Genomic DNA, 25,603 nt, shown 5'->3' with positions numbered 1-25,603 from the left:
CATGCAAATGGAATGGAAATCATGTGGTATTCCTTTTGGGCTAAGATGTTAATATTAGATCAAGTCTGGCTGTTGTGAAAATTCACAAGATGGTTTTAATTCTTCATCACACTGGGTTTCTGTATGTGGTATTTAAAACAAATCCATTGACTTGATTCTCAAAGGACACCCCTCTTCTGGTGACAGTCCTCAGGCTGCACAGGTGTGCTCGGGAGCTGTTTCTCCAGGTTCAAGACAGGTCTGCCTGGGTTCTCAAGAGCTAGGAGGAAGAGGAAGCTCTGGTGCATGTTCAGAGGGCAGGCCTGACTGAAAAGAATGTTTATCCATCAAAGGAGCAAAGGCCGGTCAGTGACAGGATGGAGTCAGTCCAAGGCAGGAAGGGATTATGGTCACAGCTGAGGAAATCAGAGTGTCAGCTCCAAAGGGCGAGGCCCCTGCAAAAATGGCAGAAGGCAGAGCAAGAGCACATTCTGGAAGGAACACAGGTAGCTGGGGAACAAAAGCTAAGGAAGTGGCTCTGAACTAAAACTAGGACAGGCACATACATTGTGATTAAACCTAAGCCGGAACTCCCCAGTCATTGGAAAGGAATGGAGGTTCAGTGGAGCCGATCGAGGGTCAGGGCCATGGGTTAGCATTAAACAATACATGAGGAAGTATAAAGTCATAAGATACAGGGGCTAGACCATGAGCAGCTTATTAACAAGCCACCACAAATGGATGCTTTTGGAAAAAATGCAATTGCTGAGCATATTGAAAGTAATATCAAAAATTGCCACCAGGGTGGGAAAATGGTATAAGCTGGAATTGACCTTAAAGATAAAACTTCCAAGCATACAAACATAGATATGCTCAAGGTTATTCCATGCAGTGTTAATGACAGTAATTGAAAAGTCTTAAAAACATGCCCAAAGAGAGTGGTGAAATATATGATGGTACATCCATTTGGTGGAATATTAGGCCACTGTAAAAAAGAATGAAGACGCTTTCTGTGCAATGGTATGAAGTTATTTCCAGGACATATTGTAAGCTGAAACAACAAAAGTCTAAAGAGAATCACTGTGGTATGCTATCTGTTCTAAAAGAAAATTGGGAACTCTTAAAAATAGGCATCATATCTGCTTCTTTATTGCAAAATAAAACAGAGAAAGGCAATACCAGGAGAAATGAAGAGCAGACCTACAGAGGGACAGGTGGGATGGGTAGAAGTGATGAGGGGATGGGAATCAACAAGGAGTTCTGGGAGGATCGAACTGTCATCTGAACACACCTTCCTGGGTCATTTTCCCTCCTGAATTGTTCATGTTTTACATGCTCAATAGCAATTTTAAAATAATAGAAATCAGTAAGAATGGAGGAAAAAAAACCTAAAGTGTAATATAAACAGAAGCAGACAGCTGTGTTTCAACTGGATATAAGCATACTGAGGAAAGGGGGGAAAGAGAAGCTGCCCCAGTAAATTTTGAAAATAGTATTTTGATTAAAGAAAAAAACTGTAAACAAATAGAGAATTCTAAAGGGAAGGTTTGAAGTAGGATTCTGTTTGTTTCCTTTTTATTATTATTATTATTTTGCTGCTTAGCAATTCTGAAACGACTCCTAAGTGTGTTCTAATGCAGAAAATAAATAAATTCCTTGATGGGAGCCAAGCTCCTTACTGTCAGAAAGGAGTTAAAAATATGGAGAACAGAAGGATGAATGTGTGAATGAAGAATATGGGGAAAGGAGAGAGAGTGATTGTGTGTGTTGGATCTGTACTGGAGGACTCAAGATGAGCACATGGTCACAGAGAGGGGTCCACTGAGCTTGTTCTGCAGAAGACCAGATGAAAAGTACTTAACCCTCTTGCAGTAGCACCAAAGCAGCCACTAGACACTAGAGAAGCAAACAGTCCCAGCAGTGTTCCTATAAAACATGGTCTGGACACACTGAAATACAAATTTTATACAATGTGTCCTAAAAAATTGCATTTTTTTATCATTTAAAAATGGAAAAACCATTCTTAGTTTCCAGACTATACAAAAACAGGCAGCAGACCAGTCTTGGCCGATGGACTGCAGTTTCTGACCTGTTGATTGATAGCAAACATGATCAATTGTGTAAGGTGGGGAATCTGGATACAGAGGCTATACAAGAGTTCTTTATAGTCCTCTTGCGACTTTGCTATAAATCTGACATTATTTTTTAAATCACAAAAAGGTCCCTACTATCCACAGACACTGCTGAGAAGGAAATCATTTGCTTAAGGAACAAACACCTTCCTTTATATAATAAACCTCTCCCCCACTCTGTGGACCACGAGGAGGAGCTCCCACTATTGCTGTGGAGGGTTCCTGTCCGTAGCTGGGGCTGTCACCAGATGACAGCATCATTTTCCCCTGTTCATCCCTGTTCTCTGTCACTCTTGGTGAGTGATAAGGTCACGGGGCTGATAATTTATATATGACCTTGTGATTTTCTGTAATCAAGAATTTTTTGGTCTGCTATAATTAAAATGAACTAAATAAAAGGTGCTTATCAGAAACTGACCCATTAGCTTGAAGTCTGTGACAAATCCATTCTGACTTCCTTAAGGCATCATTAGAAATCAGTCACATAGCATGGTCACCTCTCTCATTCCACTAGCCATCATCTAGTGACAGCTATGAACAATAACTGGAAATCTCGTAAAATACTATGAGTAGGAGCTGAGTGAATTTTATATTAGAAATACACTTTGTGTCCCCGTGATCATTATGCCATTATGCCCCCAACAAGAACAACTTACAGGAGAAGAGGGTTATTTGGACCCAGAGTTTCAAGCCCTGGGCCTCAGGTAAGCAAGAGCATCATGGCAGAAGGACCTGGCAGAGAGGAAAGCTCTCAGCCAGGAAGCTGAGAGAGAGCTTGGGTGCCAGAAGCCAGGGATAATATAATCCCCCAGGATTACACTAATCCCCCAGTGTGTGCTGTTGGGACACCCCCAGGGACTTACCGCCGTGCCCTACTTCCTACAGTTACCACGGTGGAGCAATCTCCCGATTAGGTCACGACTCTCATAACCCCATCATTTCACCTCTGAACATCCCTGCACTGTCTCACACATGAGCTTTCCAGGGACACTTCATACCCAAACCATAAGAATTTGTAAGGAAACCTCTCTTGTATAAGCTGGCGATCGTTCCACTCATCCTTTACTGGTTTAATTTCCACAAAACCAATTCCCACCTTGGCTTATCATTGCAGGTAAAACCACACCTTGCTCTTCACTGAGAACAGAGATGGTGGTGGCCTCGCTGAAATTCTGATGCAAATTGATGGCAAATGTTTTCCATCCATTTTTTTTCCATTTCATTCTAAAACAAACTCCGAAGTACTATCATTGTCTCCTTTACACAGATGAAGCTTAGCAATATCAAGTGACTCGACCCAGTTTTCACTTGATTGGAACTGGCCTTAGGAGCCAGTGCTCTTAGCTGTTGGTTAGGACAATGAGAAATACAGAAATTCAGAGAGGAGTCGCTGAGTCATGCAGACGCGTTTCTGTTGAGAAGGAAAGGGTAAGCAGTGCACAGAGCTGGTCCCAAGGCCAGAGCTAGAATTCACAGTGACCCGCTGACCCACCTACAGAGCTCAGGAGCAAGTGGGGAAGTGAAGAGGCTTGAAGTCTAAGCACACAGGACTCAGGCCTTCTGGAAGTCACCACCTTCAGTTGTACCCACCCAGGTGTCTACACCTGGTGGTAGGGAAGGAAGGAGGAAGGAAGAGCCTGGGAAATGAAGTTGGAATTTGAGCAAAGGGACAGGGGATGCGGGAGGGCCTGCAGGAGTGGTTTTGTCCCATTCATAAGGAGAGACTGAAAAGCAGCCACTCAGGCTAACTGCCTTCTCCCCTTCTGTTGCCACCTGCTGCTCTAAAGCCCTGAGTGGATGCATACTAATCCCTGGGTCCTGGTGGCTCCATGACCACTCCAAGATAAGCTTCTGTTTTGAATGACATGGAGACAGTTGTCACTATAACACATGGCATGTGATTCTATCAGGCTTTCTTACGCTGCTGCATTTCTTCCTTTTTTTTTTTTTGGTACCTGGAATTGAATCCAGGGGTATCTAACCACTGAGCCACATCCTCAGCCCTTTTTATATTTTATTTAGAGACAGGGTCTCACTGAGTTGCTTAGGGCCTTGCTAAGTTGCTGATGCTGGCTTTGAACTTGTGATCCTCCTGCCTCAGCCTCCTGAGCCACTGGGATTACAGGCATGCACCACCGTACCCAGTACCCTATTGCATTTCTTCTGAATTATTAAAATAAATTTTGCGGGGGGATACTGGAGATTAAACCCAGGGGCACTTAACCACTGAGCCACATCCGCAGCCCTTTTATTTTTTTTTTATTTTAAGACAGGGTCTCACTAAGCTGCTTAGAGTCTCCCTAAGTCACTGAGGTTGCACTTGAACTTTGGATCCTCCTGCGTCAGCCTCCCAGCCACTAGAATTACAGGCATATACCACCAGTAATTTTCTAATGTGAGGGGAAAAAAAGTGCTACAGTTTAATGGCAATAATAATAAACTTTTGAGAGGACAAGTCATCATTTAATTCAATTATTTATTGAACAGTTGATCAGTAAAGTAAAATTGACTCCCTTTTAACCAATATACAAAGCTGAATATTAATATCTGGACACCTTGTCTTTTGGATATAACAAGGGTGGGGGGGAAATGTCTCTTTGTGGAAGCCCCAGGGAATTGGAAATCCAGGAGAAAAATAAAATTCATGTAGAATCTGGTCACCCATAATGCAAGGCATGTGATTTTATCACACGGAATTCTGGGTGTGTTTTTCATTCACTTTCCTTTCTTTTTAGGGACTGGTTAAACATGCTGAGCCCACCGATTGTTCCTCCCAGTCAACAGCCGGCCGAGCAGCATCCAGACTCCTCTGGAAGCTTCAGTGCTCAAGGTGGGAATATGAAAAACACTATGCATAAAAAAATAAAAATTATGTATTACAAATAGAGAAAGTCTGTCACTTTGAGATGCCACTGTTTTCGTTAAGTGCTGTTTGTTATGCTCACACACCGGAAATGAGGTGATGCTGTTCCTAATTTTTTAGGATTATGAGTTCTTTATATATCCATTTTAGTTGTATATGGACACAATGTCTTTCTTTATTTTATGTGGTGCTGAGAACTTGAACCCAGGTGCCTCACTCATGTTAGGCAAGCACTCTGCCACTGAGCTACAGCCCCAGCCTGGATTATAGGTTTTTTATAACTAAACAGAATAGAAAAAGAAATTGTCCCTGTCCTTCTAAAGGTTGATCCTAGGGGAAAATCCAGTTTAGAGCTTAAGAGCATGGTTTGGTATCAAACTGACCATCTGAATCTCACTTCTGCCAATTCTCACTGCGTGATCTTTATGAATGTCAGTCACCACATCTGTGAAATAATCCTAATAATGGTACCACCTGGTGCTCTCCTGTGACGCTTCAATGAGTAACCATATGTGAAGCACTTAAAATGGTTCCTACCAAATATTTCCTGGCGTTGTTATTACAAAGCACACTCAGAACTCTGATATCACTGATACAGTCACGGGCTGCATCCTGAAGTTTCACTGGACAACATGTACCATAGTGGTCCCTGTGAGTAAAATGGAGCTGAAAAATTCCTATTGCCTAGTGTCCTGTCATTGCGGGCCACCACACCATCACAACACAACACGTCGCTTATGTATTTGTGGTAATGCAACTGCGCTGCCAAACATATAAAAGCATAGCACACATAATTATGCACAATAAATAATACTTGATGATTATAAATGACCATGGTATTGGTTTAAATATTTACATTTTATACTTGCTCTGGTATTTAGAATAGACCCCTTCTACTTAAAAAGAGGTACTATCCACAGACTCAGACATCCCCGTGTACTGTGTCTCTTGATTGCATCAAGAGGCCACATGGAGTGATTGAACCAGACCAGCTAGGTCCGCATGAAGGCACACACTGTGACATTCTCACAAGGACAACACCGCCCAACCCTGCAATTTCTCAAAACAAGTCCCCATCATTAACACATACCTGTCCATGTTTTCATTAATACAAAGATATAGCCTTTTTACTAAAGCAAAACCTGTCCCCTAGCTAGGCTAGACATCAGTCATATAAAAGCTGGTTCCCTCTGTTGGCAAGAACCACGGAGAGGACGGGCTACTTTGTGGCTAGAACCAGCCAACTTGATTGTCAGGACTGTGGGGGGGGGGGGAACCCAAAAGGATCTTTGGTTAAAAAAAAAAAAAACAGAGGGGTTGCAATAGGAGAGGTGGGAGTGATCTCAAGTGACAGATAACCTCAGAGCGGGACTCTGAGACACTTTTCTGGGTTGAATTTTGAAGATGAAAGCACTGATTCTGAAGTTGCCAAAAAATGGAAGTGAAACCAATATATATTGCTCTGACAAAAGCACTGGGTTTTTGGGGGTTTTTTCTTTTCTTTTTTTTCCTAGCTGTCCCGGGGACAAAGTTGGAGCATTCCATTTTTCTTCAGGTGTGGGGAATTCAGAGTGAGAGCTCATACATCTGAGTTGTACGTTCTGGCCGCCCAAGGGATGGAGATGTCTCTGTGATTTACTAGCTGAAACAGATTATGCCCCTCAAATTGGGAATCTTTTTAGAGGTGTACATTTATAATTACTTATGACAGAAAAATAGAATCTTGGCTGTCAGGAGGAGACCTTGCTGAGAGGGAACAAATAATATGTTATGTTAAGTGTCCTAAATAAGCCACAGGAACCGAGAGCGTGGTCCTTGAGCAAAGGCACCCAAGATATATGTTAGTGATAAGTGGCTGGAAGGGTGTCTTAAAGTCACCATCGCAGAGCTGGGTTCTGACAGCAGGAGCTCCGTTATGCTGAAGGTAAACAGAAGTTCCATTGAGAGCAAATTAACAAATTCAGAGGATCGTAGAAATGGACTGGCCAGAGTGACCCAGATCTGGCACCCTTTCTGCCCATCACCCTTGGCTCTCATCAGCTGTCCCCTCTCATGTGCTCCAGTGGTTTGTAGTTAATTAATGCCATCACAAACCCGTGTTCCCTATTTGCTCACCCTCCCCTTTTCTGATATGCTTGCATGGTTTAGAGTTAATTAATACCATCAAAAACCATCTCCCACTTGGTTCATCTTTACGGGGTCATGGTGTGGTTTTGGACAGCCTAGCACGGTCAATACTGAGCAATACACTAAGAGAGAGTCTCCTTCTGTTCCTGTAGAGTGTTTGTCAAAGAAAAATTATGGGCTTAAGTTTCTAGTTCATATCATTAGAAGAGGAAGTGAGGCATGCTGTGGGCATTCTGGGATTCTTCTTGGGTTTCTATTGCATAGCACCATTTATTTGACACTTACTGTATACCAGAGGCTGTGCTCAGTTGTTACTTTTAGCCCTCACAACACCACCATAAGGGGCATATACCCTGTAAAATGTGTGTGTTGTAGTTAGGGAAACTGAGACACACAGTTCTTAAACAATTTTCCCAAGGTCACACAACTGCTAAGAGGTAGGGTTTGAACCCAAACAACCTAGCCCCCAAAACCTGTCCACCATTTTTTATACACTTTGGGTTCTCAGCCAGGTAAATAGATTTACCTGCTCAAAAGAACAATAGATAAAGCCAAGAAATGGAAAAATTTTTTTCTATTGAGAATTTCTAATCTTTAAGAAAACCAAATCAATATCTCAAGGGCTTTGGAGCTAGGTTCTTTTTTTTCCATGTTTTTATTCATTCTTTTTAGATATACATAACAGTAGAGTATATTTTGACATATTTATGCAAACATGGTATATATCTTATTCTAATCAGGATCCCATTCTTTTTTTTTTTTTTTAAAGAGAGAGTGAGGGGGGTGAGAGAGAGAGAAAGAGAGAGAGAGAGAGAGAGAAAATTTTTAATATTTATTTTTTAGTTCTCGGCGGACACAACATCTTTGTTGGTATGTGGTGCTGAGGATCGAACCCAGGCCGCACGCGTGGCAGATAAGCGCGCTACAGCTTGAGCCACATCCCCAGCCCAGGATCCCATTCTCGTGGTTGGACATGATGTGGAGTTTCCCTGGTCGTGTGTTCATATATGAACATAGGAAAGTTCTGTCCCATTCATTCCACTGTCTTTCCCATTCCCATGCCCCTCTCTTTCCTTCATTTCCCTTTGTCTCATCCAGTGAATTTCTATTCTCCCACCCCCCCCCCATTGTGAGTCAGCATCGCCATATCAAAGAGAGCATCTGGCCTTTGGTTTGGGGGATTGGCTTATTTCACTTAGCATGAGTGTGTCCAGTTCTGTGCATTAACCAGCTCAATGCCCTCATATCATTCTTCTTGATGGCTGAGTAAAGAAGCTAGGTTCTTAAAGCCAGAGAGAGAGAGACACCCCTCAGGTCACAGTTTCGGCCCTGGACCTGCCTGCTCTCCCACCCGTGCTTGTTAGAAGTGGCAGGTAGCCCCCAGTTGACCAGACTGAGGGTGAGGGCAGCCCAGTGAAGCACAAGATGGACCGCCCCTGGAAGTACCTGGCCACAGTCTTAAGTTGGTGGGACTCCCCCCTTCTGTGGCCTCTACTTCCCCTCCTAACACATCCTTCAGGGCCTCTTTGTCTTTTGCAAATCTTGATTTACTTACTGTCTTTCTTCCTAAGAAGCCTAAAAATGTTCAAGAGCAGAGACTTTGTCTTTTGCTCCTTCCTGGATCCCAAGTCCCTTTGCCATTTCTGGCATATATTAGATTCTGTACATTCTCATTAGAAAAAAGACAAGAAGGGAGGGAGGGAGGGCAGGAAGGTGAGAAATGGTCTTCCACTGGTCATTTCCTACAACAACCATAAAAAAATACATTAAAAAGAGGACAATTCATTGAAATCTGACCTTCAGTTTTCTCCCTAATTTTGGTTTTTTGGTATAATTGGGATATTTCTGAATTTCAAACATGAAAGTGTTGAACTTAAACCCATACATTTTAGCAATTAAAAAGTTATAGATCGCCTTAGGCAGTGGCTCTTAAACTTTAGTTTTAAGCAGTGAACACTTATTTCAAATGAGAGCTCATGTGGTTTCCCAAAAGGCAGAAGAGGCTAAAAGCAGAGTTGCTTTGGCTTAAAGGGGAGAATTAGGGTCTCAGGATTCTGCCCCGGAGCTCTGATGAACCAGGGGTATTGGGCCTCCTCAGTTTGCCTGAAGAGGTAAATAACTTGTCCAAGGTCAATTGTCCCATCAGAGCCCCAGCTAGGATTGGGTCCCAGACTCCTCCACATCCATGTCTTTCTGCTGAACCATTTTGCTGGCTTGTGAGTATGATTTGTGCTGGTTCCCAGGGAAGACAGGTGGGCCATTCAGACTTGGGGGATAAAGATAACAGCTCACGTGCATTTCATCTTCCCATGTTCTGGGCACTCGAATAGCCTTCCGAGGGTGTTGTTACCCCATCTTCCATCTTCCACATAGTTCCCTGGGACCAAGATCCTTGAGATGACACGCTGGACCCCTGCACCTCCATCAGAGATGGGAGGCCAACCTGCATTGTGCAACTGCCTGCCTTCTAACAGCAGGGAAAGAGGCCCGACACTCTGGAATTCTAGAAAACACACCCAGTCCATGCAAAAAGAAGTGCATGAGTTACATCTCGACCCCGAGGTTCCTGTCCCTACTTTATTCAGGGAGAGTTTGTGTCACAGCCAATTTCTGCCCAACTATAATGTCTCAAGTGTATAAATGCCACCTTCAAGTGGGCCGAGCGACCAGCAGGAACAGCGCTGCTCTGTGATCCCTGCCACCCGACTGGATGGGGAACAGTTGGCGCCTCGCAGTTCCTCCTGGACTATAATATACTTGCTGAATACCAATTACCAAGAGCACCGGTGCCCTCCACACTTACTAGAAATGTGTTTTCTGGGAGCTCATGTGAAATATAAAAATAGGAAGTTAAGATTTCAGAACTTACTCAAGAAAACTACCAAACTGACCTTTTGAAAATGAACCATACTTGGCTCGAAGAATAGTTGTCAATTTGTTTTTGACATTTGTTCCTTTACAGATATGACCCTTCAATTATTCATGCCCACCAGCTCCAAATGGAATAATAATGACCTCTCTCTCCCACCTGCAGACCTCACGGCTCATGCAGATTTCGAGTTAAGAAAGGAATTCCGAAGGGTTTGGGGAGTTGCCAGTCTCCTCTGAATAACAATCTTGTGCCTTTTCTATGGCAATGCCATAGAGGAGATTCTTTTATGAACATTGATGAATCTCCCACAAGAAAGAGAGACAGCAGATGCCTATTTTTTAGATGTACTATCGAAATTGCTAGAACAAAAATTGGACTGGAGATGTAGCTTAGTGGCAGAGGACATGTCTAAGCATGTTCAGGGACTTGGATTTGATGGCCCAGCACTGCCAAAAATAAATAAATTATAAAAGTCTTATGACCCCTCACAGCTCGACAGGGCTGCCTGCTCTGCTCTAACAGAGGAATCCTTCCACAGTCCTCCTGTTTACTGCCACGCAATTACTTGACATTTACATAATACTCCGAGTCTAAACATTATGCTTCATTGAACATATGTGGCATTCCCAGTGCCTAATGTAGCATCCAGGACATAGCAAACACTCCGTCAATATTTGATGATTGAGCCAGGCCTGGTGGCACTCGCCTTTAATCCCAGCAGCTCAGAAGGCTGAGGCAGGAAGACTGAGAGTTCAAAGCCAGCCTCAGCGACTCAGTGAGGCCCTGAGCAACTTAGCAAGACCCTGTCTCCAAATTAAATATAAAAAAGGGCTGAGGATGTGGCTCAGTGGTGAAATGCTCCTGGGTTCAATGCCTGGTACCAAAAAGAAAAAGAAAAAAAATGATACATGAACAAGTGAGTCTGTGGGCCACAGGAAACCTGGGGATGATTTGAGCTACTCCTTGGATCTTTTTTTTATACCTTGAAGATTTATTGAAGATGCAAAGTAGATCTTCCTCAATAAGAGCAATATGGGTGATATAAAAAATAACGAGAGAAGTTAGCAAGAATAAAGCATCCTAGGTGCCAGCACCAGGTGCCTTGGCTGCGCATTACCCCACGATGACATCCCCCAGCACTGGGGGCAGGCGTGGAGTGGTGTCATGTCCCCAGTTTGCAGTGAGATGGTGGAGCAAGCCTGGGTCACAGACCCACTGAATATGGAGCAGGACACTGCCACAGCCTGTCGGACCGGAGCCTATGTACCCTTTACCCCCCTCTCTTCTGTCCTACCATAGAATTCCCAGTTAAATGGATAAGAACCACACAACTGGAATGTCCACTGTGACTTGTTACATCTAGAAAGTTCACTTTTCTTGAAGCTTTCTGGATTAAATATTTGACTCTTAAGTGGCCATCAGGTCCAGGGGCTGTCTTCTCTTTGGGGAAGTGCTAAGTCAACCCTCACCAGGGACACCAGAAGTGAACCCTCCTCTAGAAAGGTAAACACACTCCTCATGTCTCAGATGCTCTCTTCTCTCTTCTAGAACTTCTCCCACCTACATATGCCCCGCAACATGCAACCCAGAAGGGGTCCTGGTCCAGGATGCGGGCTCAGCTTCTCTCACAGGAACTGGGATGCATTTCTTCCTAGCACCATGGTAACACCTTGCCCCAAATCAGGCTTTTAGGAGGATTGGCCAGAGACCTTCCTTCACGTGTAACAAAAGGCGTTCAAGGTTGTAAGCCCCACCCCTACAGCCCACGTTGAATTCCTTTGCCAAGACTAACTAATGGTTTAGTCAGCTTTTTCACTGATGTGACTAAAAGACCCAACCAGAACAATTATAGAGGAGAAAAAGTTGGAGGGCCCATGGCATCAGAGTGCTCAGTCCATAGACAGCCAGCCATTGCCTGGGGCTCCAGGTGAGGTTGAACATCATGGCTCAAGAGTTTGGCAGAGAAAAGTGGCCCACATGATGATCAGAAGCAGAGAAAGACACCACTCACCAGATACAAATATAGACCCCAACACCACGCCCCCAATAAACCACTTCCTCCAGCCACACCCACCTGCCTTCAGTCACCACTTAATCCCATCGGGTGATTAATTCACTGATTGGGTTAAGGCTTTCCTGACCCAATCATTTCTCCTCTGAACCTTCTTGAAGTGTCTAACATGTGAGCTTTTGGGGGACACCTCACATCCAAACCATAACCCCTAGAGAGATTAAAATTACAATAACCCCTAATTAATCAACCAAATCATTCAACCTGGCCCTTAATTGATATCATCCATATAAGAGAGAGGCACTAGCTTTTACAAAAGGTGACTATTTCCCAAATGAAACCTGAACAGTAATCACAGGATGTTATTGGAGTTTCAAAAAAAAACAAATAGCTTTCTAATAGAAGAAAATGTCTTTACAACATTTCTATTCCTCTGTTGGTCATTTGTCTTTCTCCTACTCAAAGGCACACGTTTGCTGAAGAACACAATTCATCAGAACTCACAGTGGACGTCCAGGATTTCAGTGCAAGTTCATTTCACCCTACTATAAGTGATGTCAGGGGGAGCATTTGCAGGTGTCTAGCACTCAGCAAAATCTTATCTCAAGTGTCATTGTTATTGATCTTGAGGGCTGACCCATCCTCATGGTGATCCCTCCCTCACTGCTGAATTGTTTAAACAATAGTGTATTAGTATGCACATCAAAATGCCGTCAATCAGTTCTGGAGATCTATCGGAGAAAAAATGCATTAACTATTTTTTTTTTAAATTCTAGACGGCAGCATCAGAAAATCGAAAAATCAAGTACAGTGTCTTGATTCAGAGATTTTTAAATCTGATAAACTAGTGCCACACGGTTTATTTTCAAGCTTAAAGATTTAGCTCACACGTCGAGGTTTTCTATTGTCTATGGTTAAGATGCATTAAATAAACACGATTAAACGTTTGTATTAATTGCCTCTCAAAGGTGAACGGGGTGGGTTATGTTATTACCCGAGCTTATCTCACTGAGGACAGCCACTGTGGCCACATTTGGTGTGGCTTTGTTAGTTTTGTCTCCTGTTAACCAATTTCAAAGTAGATGAGGCTCAAAGTTTGTAAATAGATTATTATCTGAAAGGTAATTTTACTTTACCAGGAATGGCTTTATTATGTGCTAAAGAATAAAAATGCAATTTGGACCCCTGTCCAGATGCTCTTGGCCTGGTAGCAGAAAATGGCTTTATTTGTTAATTTGTCCTTTTAGACGTTCTGTAGCCAGCCTTTAAAATAGAGCAATTTAGCATTTTGAGGAAAAACAAACTCTGCACTCTCCAAGAATATAATTGAAAATTACCCCATACCCATGCAGGATAATTACCTTTCAAAACATTTCCCAGTGCTTGACATCATAGTGGTAATTGCTTAATGATATTATAATTTCATTACGTAGGGATTACAATGGCAAAATGATGTAAGTTGCAGGCTTTGAAAATGAAGTTGCAATGAAAACATAACCTTTTATGTAAGTTGAAAGTGCTTATTTCAATGTGAAATTATACATAATCTCACCCAATTTCTGCACAAATGTTATTGTTGCTGGTTTTAACATTCATCCACTTAGCGCTTTGGTAGTAAAGCCCACAAAACCTGTCGTAGCCCCCGTGGTGGCAATGCATGAGGTTCTGTAGTGATATGTATTGGAACAAATGCATTTCTATCGCAGTTATTGCTTCAGTTTGTATGCATTATGTACAAAAACCTCTACTAATGAATTGGATCCACTTTGATTCCTTTGCAGTGGGGTGATAAAGACCCACGGACCATTACAATGGTTATTTTCATCTTGAAAGATTCCTGACTGGTTGTAAAATGTGTTGAGTTTTCTAATTTAATAGCCCCAACTTAAAATTCTATCTTTTTTGTAAAGCACAGGCACAGAATGCACTAAGCAATTATATAGTATATAATTCTTATGCGCCCGAGGTCAGCTCCCCCAGTGTGTTGATGGAGTAAAGACAAGAAATCAAACAGCACATCCCTGAGAAAGTGCGACTCATAATCATCGCTCTCTGTGATATGTGACTTTTAATATTATACCTGATGGAAAACTTTTTGAAACATACATGGTTTTTGGTCTACGGACTGTTTTGAGTCAAAGATGAATTCATCATCGTGTCCTATGTAAAAAATAGTTGGGGGCTTCTGATTTTATTCAAATCCATTTTTTCCCCTCTGTCAGTAGTTAAAAACAAATAGATTCGGTTTTCAGTAGGAAATAAGGTATAAATGAAAATACCCCTCTCATCCTTTCATGCCTAATCACTGTTTTTCATGATGATGATTATGATATTTATTGAGTATCCACTATGTATATTAAGGAAACTTATTTAGTCCGTGTTGGAACTATGACAGGTACTATTATTATCCTCACTTTAAATACTCGAAAAGAAGACTTGGACTATGAATTTTCTCAATATCCCATAGCAACATTGTGGTCAGAAATAGGATCTGGACCAATGGTGTCTAACTCCATTATCTAAATGCCATACTGTCTGCTTCTATGAAGTCTTTCCTTCATGCTTTAAGCAGTGTTGATACTTCTGAGTTACTAAAAAATAAGAAAGTTCTAGCTTATGGTTTATTATTTTATTATGATAACTATCATTTATTGAACAACTACTCTGTGCACCATGCTATGCATTACTTAGTATTCCACAAAACCCTATGAAATAGGAAATTGTTGATACCATTTTAGAAACAAGGAGGCCAAGGTCCAGTGAGGTGAACTGACCTCCAGCCAGCCTGCAGTTGTTGAGGCAGTAAACAGCAGCCTCCCATTCTGCCAGGTGTGTGGGGTTCTTGAGCCCCAGGTGCTCTTAGCCCGTCTGCAGTGGTGACTCCCAGTTTAACTCCTCGTGAACCTTCAGTGGCGGTTTTTGTTTCGTGTTTCTGTGTCACAACACAACTAGCCCGTGCCCAGCTCAATCCCACAGCAGCACACAATCTTCTCATTGATAAACTGATTTTGTTCAGTTTTCTGAAGTAGCCCAGATGTTAAAGAGATGACAGATTGGATACCTGAAAGTAAAGGACAGGCACACTCCCCTTTGTTGTGCCAACGCGGACACAAAGTCCTGGCGTACTTGAAGGTCATAAACCACCATAGGCAGGGGTCATAGAAGGTCATCAGAGGCCCTAGAGGAATTCGTTGGTTCTGTCCCCCGACCACATGAAGTGTCATCTATAAATCCCCGTGGGAGCAGTTGCCCAGCCCCCACTTGGCCCTCCCTAGAGGACATGTTCCCTTTGCTGGTCAGCAACGAATGCTTAGAAAATTCTTTCTTGTGCTCAGCCAAAATCTGGCTTCCCCTGACTTCCACCCTGCGGCCCCAGTGCCTCCTCCTGGAACCCCACAGAATCACTGGCATGCCACCTCTCATCCTTGAAGCCCTAAGGGCCACTGTCACCTCCAGCAGGCTTTCTCCTTCCTGGAGTTAATCAGTCCAGTGCCTTTGTGCTTTCCCAGCACTTTGCCCTGCCACATGGACTCTCTGATGTTCACCAGCAGTTTCTGAAATATGAGAAATCAAATTCCTCTTATTTCCAAATCTGATATTTTAAAATGTAGGACACTTTTACTTTTTTTTTTTTTTTTACTCTTTCCCATGTTGAAATTCCTTTTATGTAATAGCTCCCAATTAAATGTGTTATACCACCCCCTTCACAAAAGCATCAAACATGGTGTTAGAAGACAAACTTAGGTACATTAAAATTTTAAAGAGTTTATTTTCAGCTGACAACAATTCGTGAATCAGCACCAGGCTGCCAGCAATTAAACTCCTCTCAAAGGGGACGGGGGAAACTTTTATAAGGTGTTCTCAAAATTGAGACCAAGAAAGTATTTTTGATTGGAAAGCCCCCACTTAGTTTGACGGTTTCTGATTGATTGAGCTTAAATTTTGTTTTGCTGTTTACATCGAATCAGGCTTATTGTGTAGGAACCCTAGACTCTAGATTTATAGCTTCTCAATTAATTTTTTTTAACCAGGGTATACTAGAAAGAACATTGAAATTGACTCTGGGAACCTGGGTCTGTCCCCAGCTCTGCCTCTAATTCACCAGGCAACCTCAGATGAGCTATTTAGTTATGCAAACCCTGACCCCCTCATCTGTATAATGGGGATAATAAGACCTGCCCATTCCACCAGTTCAGGAGGGTCTTTGAGCAAGTGCTCAAAGAGAAAGTGCTTCCTCACCCCTGGAGCACTTGACCGTTGAGAGACAAGCAAGCAAGACAGATGTCCTTGTACCTCAGTTAAGCTCTGCTTTTAAGAGCCTGCAGGCACTGCTCTCAACTCACGAGAGTCAACTGAACCGACATTTCACCCACTTTTTTTTTTTTTTTTTTGATACCAGAGACTGAACCCAGAGCCTCTTAACCACGGAGCCACATCCTAGCACTTTTTTTTATATTTTATGTAGAGACAGGGCCTTGCTGAGTTGCTGAGGCTGGCTTTGAACTCGTGATCCTCCTGCCTCAGCCTCCCAAGCCTCTGGGATTACAGGCGTGCGCCACTGCGCCCAGCTTCACATGTTTCTTTGCATGCTCCTCGGGAACAGCTTCCATTTGTTCAACTCATTATGTCACCAACGTGTAGCTCAGGTTAAATGTTTTGGGATGGTTGCCAGAGGATGGGCAGAGGAGTGGCTGTGGTGTGGTTTCAAACCCTCGACATCCGGGCACCATGCCCTTGGACCTCACTCCAGTCTATCAACATACTGACAGTGGCCAAACATCCGGTTGGTCTGACTGTGGCTGGGTGAGATAGAATCCTGCCACCACTCCTTCCCTGACTTACTCTGGGCAGTGACTCTTCAGATCATCAACTTGCATGCACGCTGTCAGGAAAGTCTTGCAATTGAGCTTCTGTTTCTTGCTGAGCCCTCATTCCAAGCCCACTGCCAGCCCTTCCAAAGCTGACCCTGGTGAGATCCAAACCCAGTGCTTGTTTTTGCTTGGTCCTTAACAGCCTGTGCTAATGAAGAGAAGAGTGTTGTCCTAACTGTCCCCTTTACTGATCCTCTCTGGCTCGGAGGTCAAGACATTGGCCTCTGAACTATTGCACAGAGTCTCTGAATGACATGTCCAAATACCAAAGCCCTTAGCAACATTGGACACAAAAGAGGATCAGGAAGCATCTTTGTTAAACATTTCTTTAAATATCATGTTATTTATGGAAAACTATTATGACTCAGGCTGTGAGAGTTTTCTCCCAAGCCATTCTAACAGCTGTCACAAGAAAAACAGAGCCAGGCACAGTGGCACGTACTTGTAATCCCAGTGGCTTGGAAGGCTGAGGCAGGAGGATCATGAGTTCAAAGCCAGCCTCAGCAGCTCAGTGAGTCCTGTCTCTAAATACAATACAAAATAGACCTGGGGATGTGGCTCAGTGGTCAAATGTCCCTGAGTTTAATCTCTAGTACCTGCCACCCCTACCCCCCCCCCAAAAAAAAGAAAAAAAAACTAAGCTATGTTTATCTCCCCAGCAAATTTAGACCTTCCTACTGCTGATAAAACTGCAGATCACCTGACATGTGGTCTTCTGTATGTATTCTCTGCTTTATGTATCCTCTACTGTAAATGACCTTTATTATTTTAATTCATATTTGGTAGGCTCTTTAGGATGTAAGAATGAGGATTGATTCCCTACTCTGTCATTTAGTTTTTGTTGCTCTGCATTTGGTAAAGCTCTGGGCCGTGTGGGAGTCTAGCGCTGTGATTAGTAAGTTCTGCCTCCTGCCCAGGTTTCCCTGGTGCACTGGCCCCGCCTTCTTTCCTGACCCTGCTTTCCGACCCTCCAGGGAAGCTGGCCCTGCAGTCACCGGGGCCTCCTCTGCCCCTCACTTCCACATCTTCCTCCCTTCTTCCACCAGAAGATAATGCCCCAGGAGAGACGGTGGCACCTGCCTCCTGTCCTTCCCCCAGGTGGCACTTGAGCGATTCCAGGTCATTCCGGTGGCTGACATGTCTGTGGTTTCCCTTCCCTGCAGGTGACGAAGACCTGAGTGTGGAAGAGGACGAGGAAGTGCTGACTTTACTGTACGACCCGTGCCTGAACTGTTACTTTGACCCCCAGACTGGGAAATACTACGAGTTGGTATAGTCCCCCCTTCCAGGGCGGAGAACTGCCACTCCCCACAGAGCAAGACAGCAGTGCCGGGTCCTTTAAGCAGCACCAGGACTGCAGAATCAAAGGCCCCGAGAGAAATGAATCCATTTTGGAAATAATGTTCAATGGTCAGGAAACCTACGTTCTCTGGGTAGATGGGTGGGATTTTGCAGCTGTGAAGGAATTCATGCGGTGACAAGATAGTCCAACTTTGGATGGGTTCTTATTCATTCTCATCTGACATATAATTTTATGTAAACCAATTAAGAATTATTCATTCAAATTTTTTTGCAGTGTTAACCTGTAAATGATGGCTTGATATACACTACAGAAAATGTATCTGTTACAAGATGCCTGGGTACCTTTTATTTTATGACATATTTGTATTAAAAATAAAAATATGATGATTAAAAAAAACACCTGGTAAATTGATCCTTTTTGTTCACCCGACTGTCTTTACCAGAACATTCCTAGGTGAGAGGTATCTTTCCTAAGAGTCTCAAAAGGCAACATGAACCGATCAGACTTTAGGCTCACACATTGCTGGCTGTTTCCATTTCATTGTAGTTTATCCGGTATTTGCCAAAGATCACAACATTGTTAATCACTTAAGCTGCTTAGCATTGTGCTTTGCTGTTTCTCTTTTTTAATCTTTTACCAATTATGTTTGAATTCTAATAATCTAGCTGCATGGATGCAGGTTTAGCCAGAAGTCAACATCTGCACGCCCAGCACACTTCACCACTCCCGTGATTTGGGCCTGGACAACTCGGGGAGTCTTTCTTTGGTCTTTAAGGTTGTATCCGTGGGTCTCTGCTCACTGAATCACTAGGCAAAAATCATGTGCTTCCTGCATTCTGATAGATGGCCTTGAATCGTGTGCCAGGTGCATTAATATTGAACTCAAGGAAGTACTTATTATATTGGCTAGCATATTTTGTTATTTAATAAAGATTTTTAATAAAGAAGAGTACCACTGGAAATGAAAAATTATTGGTGTACAGTTGGATTTAATGGCAGTATTATAATTTTGTTTAATGTTGCTTGATAGAGGAAATAAGAGCTCTTCTTTATCATGAGTAGATTTGGGCTCCTGTTCAAAGGATCATGCATTATTTAGAACCATGTTTGTATGTGATAAGCTTTTAATCCGGTTGTTCAGAAAGTATACCTTTGCTATGAATTTCTCTCCACAATCTTCATACTTCCAAAATGAAAATGAATAAATGAGGCTTCACAAAGAATGCAGAATGATAAGATTATGACCTTGAAGACTGGAGTTGGGGTGGGAAGGCCCTGTTCCTGCTTAAGGTAGTCTCAGGACCATCCTCATAAACAGGGCATTCAGTTAAAAGTTTGTGTTTGTTAAGGCTTGTAGTCACATCAAAAAACACCGTGAGCTGTATTATGAAAAAAAAAATGAGGATACAGGACTGCCTCGTGAACCCCAAAACAGAATGCTACAAGGCCTCCAAATGGATTTGAACTGGAACCTCAGAGACTATAGAAAACCCTGTTGGATTCTTAAGTGATAATCCACTGGCAGGCTCTGACCTAGAACTCAGGATGGCTAAATAAGCAGGCCCCAGAATCATAGGAACCAGATACCTCCAGGGATCCCTGTAGTAGTAAGTTTCTCATGACCATTCATGGTCACCAAAATGACCATGCCACCTATATTCTGGCTTGGGTATCTGATCAGGGAGCAGGAAGCTGGTAGGCCTGAATTGACCATTATCCATCCCCAGGGTGACAAGGAATGAGGCTGAGGTAGTCCCTGAAGGAGAAGACAATTTTGTTAGCAAATGTGTCTGCCAGGCAGAAAAAAACAACAGGCATATACTCTAGAAATGTCTAGAAATGTCTCCGCTGCTCACCTCTGAATCATCTTGCTCCCTCTTCTCTCTTTAGCTCTTCCCCCATAACTTACTTAATTGCCCAAACCATGCCAGAATACCAAGCCACTCCACTGGGAAATGCATCCACTGGGTGACATTTGCTCACTGGTTATCAAGTTTGGCTGCATTCTAGAATCTTTTGGGAACTGACACCTAGGTTCTATATCCCCAGAGTCTGATTTGATTGGTCTCAAGTACAGCCTTAAACACCTACCCAGTGTTGTGGTTTGGGTCTGCAATATCCCTCTAAAAGCTCATGTGTTGAAAACATGGTTGCCAAGGTGACAGAGTTCAGAGGTGAGGCTCTAGAAGATGATTGGATTATGATGAGTGTAACCTTCTCACTGGATTAATCCATTTGATGGACTAACAATTCAAAAAGACTACTGGGTATTAACTAAAGGCAGGTGGGTATGGTCCAAGGAAGAATCTCCCTCTCTCTCTTTCTCCCTCCCTCTCTTCTCCGTCTGCCCCCCAATTATATCCCCCCTCCTTCTCTATCATAACCTGAGCAAGTTGAGCAGCTTTCCTCCACCACACCCTTCCGCCATGATGTTCTGCCTCACCTCAGGCCCAGAGCAATGGAGCAGCCAACCATAGACTGAGACCTCTGAAACCATGAACCAAAATAAACTTTTCCTCCTCTGAGTTGTTTGTGTCTAGTATTTTGGTCACAGGAATAAAAAGCTGACTAGCATACCGTAACATACAGCAACAGTAATATGTAGTCAAGTAGAGAACTCTTGATCTGATATGATAAGAGGGTCGTAGGCCCATGGGGGAAAGGCCATATTATCAGCTTTCATTTTCAAGACCTTGATTTCTACTTCTAATCAAATGCTTGCTATTCATGTCTGGAACTGACTATTGCAAATGGATACTTTAAAAATAGATTTGATTCTGTCAGGCCCAGGGGTGCACGCCTATAATCCCAGTGGTTTAGGTTTAGGAGGCTGAGGCAGGAGGACCATGAGTTCAAAGCCAGCCTCAGCAATAGCCAGGCGTTAAGCAACTCAGTGAGACCCTGTCTCCAAACAAAATACAAAATGGGGCTGGGATGTGTCTCAGTGGTTGAGTACCCCTGAGTTGAATCTCCAGTACCAAAAAAAAAAAAAAAAAATAGATTCATCCAATATAGAAATATATCTTAATATAATCTGGAATCAATTTGGGGACTCATTCAAAGTTTCTTATAATCAGGATGCAATTTACAAAAACTTACAAATGACTTTAAGTCATTGACCTCCAAATTATTAATTAATTACAGAGCCCAATTAATAGGAATTATGTAAAAACAACTGTCAGCAATACATGGCATTTGATCAATGTTTCCCTGGCAATTATAAGTTTTCTCTCTGTCCAATTAATTTAATTTAATTTTCTATTAAAGGAAAAGACTGAGTTTTGCAAAATACTCTCCTCTATTGTAATTCTCCATATTTTTACATTGGCTTCATTTAATCAGTTGTTCCAACCACATCTTGATTTTTCTTTTTTTTTTTTTCACAGTGCAAACTGTGTTTAATAACCAAGAACACTGTAGTCACAGAATGTATAACCCAAGGGATAATTAATTAAAAGAACTAATTTTAAATTTGCCCTTTGGCTTTAATTAAAAATCTAGCTGCTGGAAGTTTCTGGACTGTTCTTTTAAAAAAAATTTTAAATTGTGGAATGACAGAATATATAGTATCAAAACTTAGTTTCTTCTAGGTTGCATCCTGTGACTCCCCATCTTTAATCACAATTGCCAGAATAATGAAAATTAAGAACCACCTATCCACCTATGGTTGTAGAGTAGGATTTCTATTTCATACATCATTCATTGTGCATTCAAAAAAAAAACAGTCACAAAGAAAATTCTTGTCAAGCAAATCCTATGTTCTCCCCAGCATAATAGTCAAGATAGAATCATCTAATTGGGCCTAGAAAGGACAATCAAGACCATTTCTTTAAACTCCGTGCCTTGACAATGGAGAAAAATGAGATTCCGATTGAGAAGTTAATTTTCCCAAGGCCCTCGGTTGCAGAGGAGAGAATGGAGTCCGCGATTCCTAACTTCTGAGCCAGTTTTTTTTCCCACCTTGAGGGAGGTAAGGACTCAGATGGCAGATTTAGATGGAGATCACACCCTGTACGAGGACCCTGGCACCCTGCCAGGAGTTTGGGATCTCTGGCTCTCTTAGCATTTCTTTCTCAGTGAAGAGTCTTTCATCTCTCAGCTGGTCAGCCTTTATACATTAAAGGATCAGCATCCCCTGGTGCATATTCCAAGAAACACAACTTCCATTACATACGAATAAAGGCAGTGGGGCAGGAAAGGAGGCTGGTCAATGTTGGACAGTGCTAGAGATGGGGGATGTCTGTCTATCTTTACTGGTGATGTTTTCAATTGCTTTAATAGACCGACATGCCCCAGGAGTCTCCCAGGGAATAGTGGAACATACAGCACGTCTCCAAGGTATTCGTCTCTAGAACCATTTTTCTGGAGAGCTTCTCAGGATCTTACCCACCCCACAGACCCACCTTTGAGAAATGCTGCTGTAGATCACTTCTCCAGAGCCTGGGAGCCCTGACTCCCCCAGGATCTCACAGAAATATGTCTCCCCCAGTTTGCTTATTGGTTTGGTACTTGGTGGTGTTGCTGGGGGGTGGGTTGGGGGTGCCTTTTGTTTCTTTCTTGGCCCCAATATCTCACAGGTCTCTAACCAGGCTGTGGTAGGATTCTTCTTGAGACTCACTTTTCAATCAAAACAAGATATGCTAAAACCTGAACATCCCCTGAGTCAGAGGCTCTGGTCACCCAAGATGAACGAAGATTTTCTTTCTCCTATTTTAAATCATACAAAACGTCTAACTGTAGGTAACACAGTGAACTTCTAACAAAGGATAAATCTAAGCAAAGTTTCATTCATCATGAATATTGGAGCTTTACATAGTAATGAATATTTTGGTTCTGGTTTGCGTGATTTTAATGTAATTTAGAATCACATTAAGTCAAAATCATTTGACTTATAAGAATTAAATTACCAATAAACATGGGCCACAGATAACACTAATTTTTACTGCTGACATATCCCTCTGCAGTTAATCACCTGTGATTCCATGAAGCATTACAGAAGTGAAGTGTGGGAAATGGTATTGATTGGTTTTCATCAGCCCAACTTATCATTGTCAATGTTTATGCTGAACCTGGCAAGATTTAAGCACATAAACTTGCTTCTAATAGTAATAAGTGTTGTCAATATTTTAACCTGTGGATCAGGAAAAATCATCTCTAATTTGAGCTGGGACCTTGGGGACTATAGGGTTTTCTACAGTCACCAAGGTGTAGCAGGATGTCTCCTTGGGACCTTAATAACTAAGGTGTAGGGGGAGGGGTGCTCCAAAGGCAGCGGGGAGAAGGGTGCTTTGGGGACCTCAAACATTGAAAATCATCTGGGAGTATTAGTCCTAAGAATTTCATGAGGAGAAATTACTCTTTGTTAATTTCTGATATTATGCTGTTCTCAGCTATGATTTTTATTACTGGTGGAGTTTCAATAATGTATAAGTAAATCATGAGATGGGATTAAAATCACCCCCAGTTTTGCCTTATGTCTTCCTGAACCAAGATCATCTTAAGAAAAGCAATCAAGTCCTTTGGGTCTAGTCTGAGGAGAGAGATAGCTGGGTCACATGGTGGTTCCATTCCCAGATTTCCAAGGAATCTCCATACTGCTTTCCATATTGGCTGCACCAATTTGCAGTCCCACCAGCCATGTATGAGTGTACCTCTTTCCCCCACATCCTCGCCAACACTTATTGTTGTTTGTCTTCATAATAGCTGCCATTCTGACTGGAGTGAAATGAAATCTTAGAGTAGTTTTGATTTGCATGTCTCTGATTGCTAGAGATGATGAGCATTTTTTCATATATTTGTTGACTGATTGTACATCCTCTTCTGAGAAGTGTCTCAAATGGGCCCTTGGCCTATTTGTTGATTGGGTTGTTTTTTTGGTGTTTAGCTTTTTGAGTTCTTTATATGCCCTAGAGATTAGTGCTCTATCTGATGTGTGAGGGGGTAAAACTTGCTCCCAGGTGAACAGGGCTCTCTGTTCACCTCACAGATTGTTTCTTTTGTTGAGAAGAAGCTTTTTAAGTTTGATTCCATCCCATTTATTGATTCTTGGTTTTAATTCTTGCACTATAAGAGTCTTATTAAGGAAGTTGGGGCCTAGTCCCACATGATGAAGATTAGGACCTACTTTTTCTTCTATTAGATGAAGAGACTCGTTTAATTCCTAGATCCTTGATCCATTTTGAGTTAAGTTTTGTGCATGGTGAGAGATAGGGGTTTAATTTCATTTTGTTGCATATGGATTTCCAGTTTTCTCAGCACCATTTGTTGAAGATGCTATCTTTTCTCCAGTGCATGTTTTTGGCAACTTTATCTAATATAAAATATCTAATATAATATATAATTGTAATTTAAAGGACTTAAAGACAGCATACTACAGGGACATAGCCACATCAATGTTTATAGCAGCACAATTCACAATAGCTAAATTTATGGAGCCAACCTAGATGCCCTTCAGTGGATGAATGGATAAAAATATATATATACACATGGATAAAATATATACACAATGGAATATTACTCAGTATTAAAAGAGAATAAAATCATGGCATTTTCAAGTAAATGGATGGAGTTGGAGAAGATAATGCTAAGTGAAGTTAATCAATCCCAAAAAAACAAATGCTGAATGCTTTCTCTGATATAAGGAGGCTGACTCATAGTGGGGTAGGGAGGGGGAGCATGGGAGGAATAGATGAACTCTAGATAGGGCAGAGGGGTGGGAGGGAAAGGGAGGGGGCAGGGGATTAGCAAGGATGGTGGAATGTGATGGACATCATTATCCAAAGTACATGTATGAAGACTCGAATTGGGTGTCAACATACTCTGTATACAAACAGAGATAAGAAAAATTGTGGAATATATGTGTAATAAGAATTGTGATGCAAAAAAATAAAGTACAAGTATAAAGGCATGAATTGGCGTGAACATTCTTTATATACAAAGATATGAAAAATTGTGCTCTATATGTGTAATAAGAATTGTAATGCATTCCACTGTCATGTATTTTAAAAAAGAAAATCAATTTAAAAAAAAAGAAAAGCAATCAAAATTTTATCATTTGCTTTTCCTACTATTTTAGTCAGCTTCATATCAATATAACAAAATACCTGACACAAGTTACTTTTGAAAAAGAAGAGATTTATGTAGCTCACCATTTTTGAAGTTCAAAAGGCACAGAGCAGGCTGTGTGGTGAGCACCCCGGCTGTACCACCTCATAGCAGAGAGAATAATGGCAGGAACAAGTGATTCCATCTCTCACCAGGAGCAGAGAGACTGGGAAGGGCCAGACTCAGCTTCCATAACAACGTCTCATGGGAACTACCAAGGAGACTCATGAGAACTACCTTCCAAAGGCACTTCCCAAAGGACCCAAGAAGCTCCCAGGAGCTCCCTCTTACAGGTTCCCTAGAACTGCCCAACAGCACCACCCTGGACACCGAGCCTCCAA

The 25,603-nt window shown here is 42.2% G+C and overlaps 1 protein-coding gene and 1 long non-coding RNA gene across 19 annotated transcripts in view; one reads left to right on the top strand and one right to left on the bottom strand.

Moving 5' to 3' along the window:
• The window catches only part of Cfap20dc (CFAP20 domain containing), a 218,867-nt gene extending 200,313 nt beyond the window's left edge, over positions 1–18,554 (top strand). For all 3 annotated transcript variants that reach the window (XM_040289647.2, XM_013361383.4, XM_040289646.2), the window contains 2 exons: positions 4,847–4,941; positions 18,019–18,554. In XM_040289647.2, the coding sequence (XP_040145581.2) occupies positions 4,847–4,941; positions 18,019–18,131 (208 nt within the window). In that variant the 3' untranslated portion in view covers positions 18,132–18,554. The remainder of the gene's footprint in view (positions 1–4,846; positions 4,942–18,018) is intronic.
• LOC110598797 (uncharacterized) overlaps positions 1–25,603 on the bottom strand; it is an 81,089-nt gene that overhangs the window by 7,840 nt on the left and 47,646 nt on the right. The window contains exon 9 of one of the 16 annotated variants that reach the window (XR_013434496.1): positions 34–4,959. The exons of the other annotated variants lie outside the window; for them this stretch is intronic. This is a non-coding gene — a long non-coding RNA (uncharacterized LOC110598797). Of the gene's footprint in view, positions 1–33; positions 4,960–25,603 lie in introns of those variants that run through there. 16 annotated transcript variants of the gene reach the window in all.

This window comes from Ictidomys tridecemlineatus, chromosome 2, assembly GCF_052094955.1.
Source record: "Ictidomys tridecemlineatus isolate mIctTri1 chromosome 2, mIctTri1.hap1, whole genome shotgun sequence".
Taxonomy (NCBI): domain Eukaryota; kingdom Metazoa; phylum Chordata; class Mammalia; order Rodentia; family Sciuridae; genus Ictidomys; species Ictidomys tridecemlineatus.
This window is presented reverse-complemented; position numbering and strand designations above follow the sequence as displayed.